Source organism: Cherax quadricarinatus, chromosome 73 (assembly GCF_038502225.1).
Source record: "Cherax quadricarinatus isolate ZL_2023a chromosome 73, ASM3850222v1, whole genome shotgun sequence".
NCBI classification, from domain to species: Eukaryota; Metazoa; Arthropoda; class Malacostraca; order Decapoda; family Parastacidae; genus Cherax; species Cherax quadricarinatus.
The window spans coordinates 3,358,341-3,370,840 of record NC_091364.1 but is presented as its reverse complement, the minus strand read 5'-3'; the positions used below and the strand labels follow the sequence as shown (position 1 = coordinate 3,370,840).

The window sequence follows — 12,500 nt, the reverse complement described above, 5'->3', positions numbered from 1 at the left end:
CTCAAGCTCAAACCCACTAACAAAAAACAACAAAAGAATGAGTCTGTTGTGAACAAGAGTTTTGAGACGACGATGAACACTGGATAAAAGACAAGACGCAGGTCGGGGAGAAACAGTATATATGTGATATTCCTGAAGGATATCACATGATGAGGCGAGAAGGAATGAGTGGCAATACTGAGTACATACATACATACATACATACATACATACATACATACATACATACATACATACATACATACATACATACGTATGTAAATGCATATATACATACATCAACAAATATATAAGGCATTTGTGTAATGTTTGGGGAATATTACTAAGGCTACGTTTCGCCCACCAGAGGTTTCATTTCAGCAGACTATGAATATAGAGGAATCCATTACCGTATTTGTCGGTATATAAGACGAACAAGAAAATTATCAGTACAACAGTAATTATATTCAAGGACTATCGACCCTTTAACGTAACCTAAAGCCTACCCTTGACCCTGACCTTGAGCATATAAGGCGCAGACTTATTTTCTAAGACTTTCTGTGGGTAAAAGGTGCGCCTTATATGCCGGAAAATACGATATACGATAAAGTTGAGTGTGTAATAATGTTGGTTTAATATTTTAGGTAAATGGACACATGTGCAACGAATGTGGCATTTTATTCTGGCTGCGTTTCGCTCTCCAAGAGCATAAGTAACGGCTTGACAAAGCTCCCGGAGAGCGAAACGTTGCCAAAATAAAATGTCGCATATAACTTAGTTATTGTTAGTAATTCTACCAGCTTTATTACACACCCGACTTTACTATATAATAAATTATTTTTTATTCATGGTCCGGGTGTTGGAATAATGAAGCGACTGGTGGGCGAAACGTGTCCTTATTAAGGTTTCCAAAATGTAGCATAACTGTCTTATTTACACACTGGTCGTTCATTTTTATTTTTGTTATTACTCTTAAAATAATAATAATATTGCTGCTATTATCATCATTATAATTATTGTTATTATTATTAATTACAATGATTATTATAAATAATAATTAAAATAAAAATTATTATTTATATTATTATTATTATTATTATTATTATTATTATTATTATTATTATTATTATTATTATTATTATTATTATTGTTATTATTATTATTATTATTATTATTATTATTATTATTAAACAATAATGATATAAGGGTGTCAACAGCTCAGTAGACTCGTGTTTATCAATGTTTATTATTCAACAATAATGATATAAGGGTGTCAACAGCTCAGTAGACTCGTGTTTATCAATGTTTATTATTCAACAATAATGATATAAGGGTGTCAACAGCTCAGTAGACTCGTGTTTATCAATGTTTCTCTTTTCTCAATGCTTAAATTCTACCCAGAACGGAGAGTGGCCCAAGGATCGTAAGGTACTGACTCTCTCCCCCTAGTTATTCCTTTATTTATTATCAGTTTCTTTACTTTCCCCAGTCATGAGGGACTTATGGCATACTTAAGAATGTATAAGGGAGCCTCATAGTAGGTCTGCTGGCCTATGCTTGGCAGGTTGTCTGGTATTATTTATTCTTGAAACGTTTCGCCCGTAGAGCAAGTTTTTTAGTCTAACAGAGGCTGTTATAACACCAAAGGTGGTAGTTGGAGGGTAATTAGGGACTGATTGCCTTCTATCGGGTCTGAGATGGACTGTCTACATTCTTTGAAGACTGAAGGGCTGACTACCTTCTGTCAAAACTGTGAGACAGGCGACCTTCTGTCAAGGCTGAGTGACTGAACACCTACTATCAAGGCTGAGGGACTGAACCCCTTTTATCAAGGCTGAGGGACTGACCCCCTTCTGTCAAAGCTGTGGGACTGACCCCCTTCTATTAAGGCTGAGGGACTGACACCTTCTACCAAGGCTTAGGGATTGACCCCTTTTCACCAAGGCTGAGGGACTGACTCCCCTTCTATGAAGGCTGAGGGACTGACCCACTTCTATCAAGGCTGTGGGACTGACCCCCTTCTGTCAAGGCTGTGGGACTGACCCTCTTCTATCAAGGCTGAGGGACTGACCCCCTTCTGTCAAGCCTGTAGGACTGACCCTCTTCTATCAAGGCTGAGGGACTGACCCCCTTCTTTCAAGGCTGAGGGACTGACCCCTTTTCATCAAGGCTGTGGGACTGACTCCCCTTCTATGAAGACTGAGGGACTGACCCACTTCTATCAAGGCTGAGAGACTGACTCCCTTTTATCAAGGCTCCGGTGTCATAATCTCTTTTCGACTGAAGATGCCTGCTGTGTAGGCGAAACGTTCTGGAATGAAGATACCTAAGTGTTACACACATGTCTTATCAACTTGTCGGCATTGTTTGTCATTTATGCGTCTTGGTATTTTAAAAGGCTCTTGATCCACTGAACTGGAGCTACTCTACCGTTCCTCAGATCAAACCTAATTAAATTACTGTCCCAAATGTCTGTATGACTACTCTATTTCCATTAATATGATGGGGAATGTACGTAGGGGGCGGGGTCCCCCTTGTGTTCAGTGGTGAAGGCTCCCTGTGGTCAGTGGTGAAGGCTCCCTGTGGTCAGTGGTGAAGGCTCCCTGTGGTCAGTGGTGAAGGCTCCCTGTGATTAGTGGTGAAGGCTCCCTGTATCAGTGGTGAAGGCTCCCTGTAGTCAGTGGTGAAGGCTCCCTGTGGTCAGTGGTGAAGGCTCCCAGTGGTCAGTGGTGAAGGCTCCCTGTGGTCAGTGGTGAAGGCTCCCTGTGGTCAGTGGTGAAGGCTCCCTGTGGTCAGTGGTGAAGGCTCCCTGTGGTCAGTGGTGAAGGTTCCCTGTGGTCAGTGGTGAAGGCTCCCTGTGGTCAGTGGTGAAGGCTCCCTGTGGTCAGTGGTGAAGGCTCCCTGTGGTCAGTGGTGAAGGCTCCCTGTGGTCAGTGGTGAAGGCTCCCTGTGGTCAGTAGTGAAGGCTCCCTGTAGTCAATGGTGAAGGCTCCCTGTGGTCAGTGGTGAAGGCTCCCTGTGGTCAGTGGTGAAGGCTCCCTGTGGTCAGTGGTGAAGGCTCCCTGTGGTAAGTGGTGAAGGCTCCCTGTGGTCAGTGGTGAAGGCTCCCTGTGGTCAGTGTTGAAGGCTCCCTGTAGTCAGTGGTGAAGGCTCCCTGTGGTCAGTGGTGAAGGCTCCCTGTAGTCAGTGGTGAAGGCTCCCTGAGGTCAGTGGTGAAGGCTCCCTGTGGTCAGTGGTGAAAGCTTCCTGTGGTCAGTGGTGAAGGCTCCCTGTGGTCAGTGGTGAAGGCTCCCTGTGGTCAGTGGTGAAGGCTCCCTGTGGTCAGTGGTGAAGGCTCCCTGTGGTCAGTGGTGAAGGCTCCCTGTGGTCAGTGGTGAAGGCTCCCTGTGGTCAGTGGTGAAGGCTCCCTGTGGTCAGGGGTGAAGGCTCCCTGTGGTCAGTGTTGAAGGCTCCCTGTGGTCAGTGTTGAAGGCTCCCTGTGGTCAGTGGTGAAGGCTCCCTGTGGTCAGTGGTGAAGGCTCCCTGTAGTCAGTGGTGAAGGCTCCCTGTGGTCAGTGGTGAAAGCTCCCTGTGGTCAGTGGTGAAGGCTCCCTGTGGTCAGTGGTGAAGGCTCCCTGTGGTCAGTGGTGAAGGCTCCCTGTGGTCAGTGTTGAAGGCTCCCTGTAGTCAGTGTTGAAGGCTCCCTGTGGTCAGTGGTGAAGGCTCCCTGTAGTCAGTGGGGAAGGCTCCCTGTGGTCAGTGGTGAAGGCTCCCTGTGGTCAGTGGTGAAGGCTCCCTGTGGTCAGTGGTGAAGGCTCCCTGTGGTCAGTAGTGAAGGCTCCCTGTGGTCAGTGGTGAAGGCTCCCTGTGGTCAGTGGTGAAGGCTCCCTGTGGTCAGTGGTGAAGGCTCCCTGTGGTCAGTGGTGAAGGCTCCCTGTGGTCAGTGGTGAAGGCTCCCTGTGGTCAGTGGTGAAGGCTCCCTATGGTCAGTGGTGAAGGCTCCTTGTGGTCAGTGGTGAAGTCTCCCTGTGGTCAGTAGTGAAGGCTCCCTGTGGTCAGTGGTGAAGGCTCCCTGTGGTCAGTGGTGAAGGCTCCCTGTGGTCAGTGGTGAAGGCTCCCTGTGGTCAGTGGTGAAGGCTCCCTGTGGTCAGTGGTGAAGGCTCCCTGTGGTCAGAGGTGAAGGCTCCCTGTGGTCAGTGGTGAAGGCTCCCTGTGGTCAGTGGTGAAGGCTCCCTGTGGTCAGTGGTGAAGGCTCCCTGTGGTCAGTGGTGAAGGCTCCCTGTGGTCAGTGGTGAAGGCTCCCTGTGGTCAGTGGTGAAGGCTTCCTGTGGTCAGTGGTGAAGGCTCCCTGTGATCACTGGTGAAGGCTCCCTGTGGTCAGTGGTGAAGGCTCCCTGTGGTCAGTGGTGAAGGCTCCCTGTGGTCAGTGGTGAAGGCTTCCTGTGGTCACTGGTGAAGGCTCCCTGTGGTCAGTGGTGAAGGCTTCCTGTGGTCACTGGTGAAGGCTCCCTGTGGTCAGTGGTGAAGGCTTCCTGTGGTCACTGGTGAAGGCTCCCTGTGGTCAGTGTTGAAGGCTTCCTGTGGTCACTGGTGAAGGCTTCCTGTGGTTAGTGGTGAAGGCTCCCTGTGGTCACTGGTGAAGGCTCCCTGTGGCCAGTGGTGAAGGCTTCCTGTGGTCACTGGTGAAGGCTCCCTGTGGTCAGTGTTGAAGGCTTCCTGTGGTCACTGGTGAAGTCTCCCTGTAGTCAGTGCTGAAGGCTCCCTGTGGTCAGTGGTGAAGGCTCCCTGTGGTCAGTGGTGAAGGCTCCCTGTGGTCAGTGTTGAAGGCTTCCTGTGGTCACTGGTGAAGTCTCCCTGTAGTCAGTGCTGAAGGCTCCCTGTGGTCAGTGGTGAAGGCTCCCTGTGGTCAGTGGTGAAGGCTCCCTGTGGTCAGTGTTGAAGGCTTCCTGTGGTCACTGGTGAAGTCTCCCTGTAGTCAGTGCTGAAGGCTCCCTGTGGTCAGTGGTGAAGGCTCCCTGTGGTCAGTGGTGAAGGCTCCCTGTGGTCAGTGGTGAAGGCTCCCTGTGGTCAGTGGTGAAGGCTTCCTGTGGTCAGTGGTGAAGGCTCCCTGTGGTCAGTGGTGAAGGCTCCCTGTGGTCAGTGGTGAAGGCTTCCTGTGGTCAGTGGTGAAGGCTCCCTGTGGTCAGTGGTGAAGGCTCCCTGTGGTCAGTGGTGAAGGCTCCCTGTGGTCAGTGGTGAAGGCTCCCTGTGGTCAGTGGTGAAGGCTTCCTGTGGTCAGTGGTGAAGGCTCCCTGTGGTCAGTGGTGAAGGTTCCCTGTGGTCAGTGGTGAAGGCTCCCTGTGGTCAGTGGTGAAGGCTTCCAGTGGTCAGTGGTGAAGGCTCCCTGTGGTCAGTGGTGAAGGCTCCCTGTGGTCAGTGGTGAAGGCTCCCTGTGGTCAGTGGTGAAGGCTCCCTGTGGTCAGTGGTGAAGGCTCCCTGTGGTCAGTGGTGAAGGCTCCCTGTGGTCAGTGGTGAAGGCTCCCTGTGGTCAGTGGTGAAGGCTCCCTGTGGTCAGTGGTGAAGGCTCCCTGTGGTCAGTGGTGAAGGCTCCCTGTGGTCAGTGGTGAAGGCTCCCTGTGGTCAGTGGTGAAGGCTCCCTCCTGGTAACAAGATGGGACTTTGGTTGTAACTTTGAAAGGGAATTAAATTCCGATCTATTTCGTGATCTGACAATCACATCTTCAGTGCGGGAAGATCTTAGCAACTTCCTAACAGGGGAAATAAAGCCAGGATAATAATGTTTTATTACGGATTCTTCTCTCTTTATTGATGCCCCTTATAAAGTTGATAGTGTTTTTGGACGATATTTTAGGAGCTATAAGTAAAAAAATCTCATTTTTTCTGATCTACGTTTTGCGAAGAACTAAACCCGTCTGGGTTATGCAGTGCCAGGAAGGAAACACACACACACACACACACACACACACACACACACACACACACACACACACACACACACACACACACACACACACACACACACACACACACACACACACCTGACTGTGGTTACAACACATTTATTGTCTGAGTAGAATCAGAAAGTTGACTGTCTCACTTCCAGTTAGTTATTTCAAGGAGGCGAGTATACCTGTTGAGGTAGACACTGGGGGAGACAGGTAGACACTGGGGGAGACAGGTAGACACTGGGGGAGACAGGTAGACACTGGGGGAGACAGGTAGACACTGGGGGAGACAGGCAGACACTGGGAAGACAGGAAGACACTGGGGAGACAGATAGACACTGGGGGAGACAGGTAGACACTGTGGGAGACAGGTAGACACTGGGGGAGACAGGTAGACACTGGGGGAGACAGGTAGACACTGGGGGAGACAGGCAGACACTGGGAAGACAGGAAGACACTGGGGGAGACAGGCAGACACTGTGGGAGACAGGCAGACACTGGGGAACACAGACAGACGCTGAGGGACAGAGACATACTGGGAGAGACAGATACGGGGGAAACACAGACAGACACTGGAGAACACAAACACTGGGGACACAGACAGACACTGGGGGACACAGACATAACAACATAAGAAAGAAGGAACACTGCAGCAACCCTACTGGCCCATACGAGGCAGGTCCAAGTCTCCTACCGGCTTAAGCCAATGCCCCAACCTACTCAGGTCAGGTCACATTCACTTAAGGAGGAACACGACAACTGACCTAGTAGCACAAGCTAGTCAGGTTCAACTCACACCCACCCACACCCACTCATGTATTTATCTAACCTATTTTTAAAACTACACAACGTTTTAGCATCAACAACTGTACTTGGGAGTTTGTTCCACTCATCCACAACTCTATTACCAAACCAGTGCTTTCCTATATCCTTCCTGAATTTGAATTTTTCCAACTTAAAACCATTGCTGCGAGTCCTGTCTAGGCTAGATATTTTCAGCACGTTATTTATATCCCCTTTATTTATTCCTGTCTTCCATTTATACACCTCAATCATATCCCCCCTAATTCTAGGTCTTTCTAGAGAGTGCAGATTCAGGGTCCTCAGTCTATCCTCAAAGGCACTGGGGGGACACAGACACTGGGGGACACACAGACACTGGGGGACACACAGACACTGGGGGACACACAGACACTGGGGGACACTCAGACACTGGGGGACACACAGACACTGGAGGACACAGACACTGGAGGACACACAGACACTGGAGGACACAGACACTGGGGACATACAGACACTGGGGGACACACTGACACTGGAGGACACAGACACTGGGGGACACACTGACACTGGAGGACACAGACACTGGGGGACACACTGACACTGGGGGACACAGACACTGGGGGACACGCAGACACTGGGGGACACACTGACACTGGAGGACACAGACACTGGGGACATACAGACACTGGGGGACACACAGACACTGGGGAACACACTGACACTGGGGGACATACAGACACTGGGGGACACACACACTGGGGGACACAGACATTGGGGGGACACAGACACTGGGGGACACACACACTGGGGGACACACACACACACTGGGGGACACACACACACTGGGGGACACACACACTGGGGGACACACACACTGGGAGACACACACACTGGGGGACACACACACTGGGGGACACACACACTGGGGGACACACACACTGGGGGACACACACACTGGGGGACACACACACTGGGGGACACACACATTGGGGGACACACACACTGGGGGACACACACACTGGGGGACACACACACACTGGGGGACACACACACACTGGGGACACACACACTGGCGGACACACACTGGGGGACACACACACTGGGGGACACACACACACCGGGGGACACGCACACTGTGGGACACACACACTGGGGGACACACACACTGGGGGACACACACTGGGGGGCACACACACTGGGGGACACACACACTGGGGGACACACACACTGGAGGACACACACACTGGGGGCACACACACTGGGGGACACACACACTGGGGGACACACACACTGGGGGACACACACACTGGGGGACGCACACACTGGGGGACGCACACACTGGGGGACACACACACTGGGGGACACACACACTGGAGGACACACACACTGGGGGACACACACACTGGGGGACACACACACTGGGGGACACACACACTGGGGGACACACACACTGGGGGACGCACACACTGGGGGACACACACACTGGGGGACACACACTGGCGGACACACACACTGGGGGACACACACACTGGGGGACACACACACTGGGGGACACACACACTGGCGGACACACACACTAGAGGACACACACACTGGGGGCACACACACTGGGGGACACACACACTGGGGGACACACACACTGGGGCACACACACACTGGAGGACACACACACTGGGAGACACACATACTGGGGGACACACACACACTGGGGGACACACACACTGGGGGACACACACACTGGGGGACGCACACACTGGGGGACACACTCACTGGGTGACACACACACTGGGGGACACACACACTGGGGGACACACACACTGGGGGACACACACACTGGGGGACACACACACTGGGGGACACACACACTGGGGGACACACACACACTGGGGGACACACGCACTGGGGGACACACACACTGGGGGACACACACACTGGGGGACACACGCACTGGGGGACACGCACACTGGGGGACACACACACTGGGGGACACACACACACTGGGGGACACACACACACTGGGGGACACACACACGGGGGGACACACACACTGGGGGACACACACACTAGGGGACACACACTGGGGGACACACACACTGGGGGACACACACACTGGGGGACACACACATTGGGGGACACACACACTGGGGGACACACACTGGGGGACACACACACAATGGGGGACACACACACTGGGGGACACACACACTGGGGACACTCACACTGGGGGACACGCACACAGGGGGACACACACACTGGGGGACACACACACACTGGGGGACACACACACACTGGGGGACACACACACACACTGGGGGACACACACACACTGGGGGACACACACACTGGGGGACACACACACTGGGGGACACACACACTGGGGGACACACACACACTGGGGGACACACACACTGGGGGACACACACACTGGGGGACACACACACACTGGGGGACACACACACTGGGGGACACACACACTGGGGGACACACACACTGGGGGTCACACACACTGGGGGACACACACACTGGGGGACACACACACTCTGGGGGACACACACTGGGGGACACACACACACTCTGGGGGACACACACTGGGGGACACACACACTGGGGGACACACACACACTGGGGGACACACACTGGGGGACACACACTGGGGGACACACACTGGGGACACACACACTGGGGGACACACACTGGGGGACACACACTGGGGGACACACTGGGGGACACACACTGGGGGACACACACACTGGGGGACACACACTGGGGGACACACACTGGGGACACACACACTGGGGGACACACACTGGGGGACACACACACTGGGGGACACACACTGGGGGACACACACTGGGGACACACACACTGGGGGACACACACTGGGGGACACACACTGGGGGACACACACTGGGGACACACACACTGGGGGACACACACTGGGGGACACACACTGGGGACACACACTGGGGGACACACACACTGGGGGACACACACACTGGGGGACACACTGGGGGACACACTGGGGGACACACACTGGGGGACACACACTGGGGGACACACTGAGGGACACACTGGGGACACACACACTGGGGGACACACACTGGGGGACACACTGGGGGACACACACTGGGGGACACACACTGGGGGACACACTGGGGGACACACTGGGGGACACGCACTGGGGGACACACACTGGGGGACACACTGGGGGACACACACACTGGGGGACACACACACTGGTGGACACACACTGGGGGACACACTGGGGGACACACTGGGGGACACACACACTGGGGGACACACACACTGGGGGACACACTGGGGGACACACACTGGGGGACACACACTGGGGGACACACACTGGGGGACACACTGGGGGACACACTGGGGGACACACACACTGGGGGACACACTGGGGGACACACACTGGGGGACACACACTGGGGGACACACACTGGGGGACACACACTGGGGGACACACACTGGGGGACACACACTGGCGGACACACACTGGGGGACACACACTGGGGGACACACACTGGGGGACACACACACTGGGGGACACACACACTGGGGGACACACTGGGGGACACACACTGGGGGACACACTGGGGGACACACACTGGGGGACACACTGTGGGACACACACACTGGGGGACACACTGGGGGACACACTGGGGGACACACACTGGGGGACACACACTGGGGGACACACTGGGGGACACACACTGGGGGACACACACTGGGGGACACACACTGGGGGACACACACTGGGGGACACACTGGGGGACACACACTGGGGGACACACTGGGGGACACACACACTGGGGGACACACTGGGGGACACACACTGGGGGACACACTGGGGGACACACACACTGGGGGACACACACACTGGGGGACACACTGGGGGACACACACTGGGGGACACACTGGGGGACACACACTGGGGGACACACTGGGGGACACACACACTGGGGGACACACTGGGGGACACACACTGGGGGACACACTGGGGGACACACACTGGGGGACACACACTGGGGGACACACTGGGGGACACACACTGGGGGACACACACTGGGGGACACACACTGGGGGACACACTGGGGGACACACCCTGGGGGCCACACTGGGGGACATACACACTGGGGGACACACACACTGGGGGACACACTGGGGGACACACACTGGGGGACACACTGGGGGACACACACTGGGGGACACACTGGGGGACACACAGGGGGTCACACACACTGGGGGACACACACACTGGGGGACACACTGGGGGACACACACTGGGGGACACACACTGGGGGACACACTGGGGGACACACACACTGGGGGACACACACACTGGGGGACACACTGGGGGACACACACTGGGGGACACACACTGGGGGACACACACTGGGGGACACACACTGGGGGACACACACTGGGGGACACACTGGGGGACACACACTGGGGGACACACACTGGGGGACACACACTGGGGGACACACACTGGGCGACACACACTGGGGGACACACTGGGGGACACACACTGGGGGACACACACTGGGGGACACACACTGGGGGACACACTGGGGGACACACACTGGGGGACACACACTGGGGGACACACACTGGGGGACACACTGGGGGACACACACTGGGGGACACACACTGGGGGACACACTGGGGTACACACTGGGGGACACACACACTGGTGGACACACACACTGGGGGACACACTGGGGGACACACACTGGGGGACACACACTGGTGGACACACACTGGGGGACACACACTGGGGGACACACACTGGGGGACACACACTGGGGGACACACTGGGGGACACACTGGGGGACACACACACTGGAGGACACACACACTGGGGGACACACACACTGGGGGACACACTGGGGGACACACACTGGGGGACACACACTGGGGGACACACACTGGGGGACACACACTGGGGGACACACACTGGGGGACACACTGGGGGACACACTGGGGGACACACACACTGGGGGACACACACACTGGGGGACACACGGGGGGACACACACTGGGGGACACACACTGGGGGACACACACTGGGGGACACACACTGGGGGACACACTGGGGGACACACTGGGGGACACACTGGGGGACACACTGGGGGACACACTGGGGGACACACTGGGGGACACACACACTGGGGGACACACACTGGGGGACACACACACTGGGGGACACACTGGGGGACACACACTGGGGGACACACACTGGGGGACACACACTGGGGGACACACACTGGGGGACACACACTGGGGGACACACACTGGGGGACACACTGTGGGGGACACACACTGGGGGACACACACTGGGGGACACACACTGGGGGACACACTGGGGGACACACACTGGGGGACACACACTGGGGGACACACACTGGGGGACACACTGGGGGACACACACTGGGGGACACACTGGGGGACAGTCATGCTACAGTGAGGATTCAGTTCTTTTACCTCCTCTACCTCCTCTACCTCCTCTACCTCCTCTACCTCCTCTACCTCCTCTACCTCCTCTACCTCCTCTACCTCCTCTACCTCCTCTACCTCCTCTACCTCCTCTACCTCCTCTACCTCCTCTACCTCCTCTACCTCCTCTACCTCCTCTACCTCCTCTACCTTCTCTACCTCCTCTACCTCCTCTACCTCCTCTACCTCCTCTACCTCCTCTACCTCCTCTACCTCCTCTACCTCCTCTACCTCCTCTACCTTCTCTACCTCCTCTACCTCCTCTACCTCCTCTACCTCCTCTACTTCCTCTACCTCCTC

At 55.0% G+C, this 12,500-nt stretch overlaps 1 protein-coding gene across 7 annotated transcripts in view; it reads left to right on the top strand.

Annotated features, from left to right (window-relative positions):
- Window positions 1-12,500, top strand: part of kn (EBF transcription factor knot) — a 358,172-nt gene that overhangs the window by 53,332 nt on the left and 292,340 nt on the right. For 4 of the 7 annotated variants that reach the window (XM_070100546.1, XM_070100547.1, XM_070100545.1 and 1 more), the window contains exon 3: window positions 1,381-1,407. The exons of the other annotated variants lie outside the window; for them this stretch is intronic. In XM_070100546.1, the coding sequence (XP_069956647.1) occupies window positions 1,381-1,407 (27 nt within the window). The remainder of the gene's footprint in view (window positions 1-1,380; window positions 1,408-12,500) is intronic. 7 annotated transcript variants of the gene reach the window in all.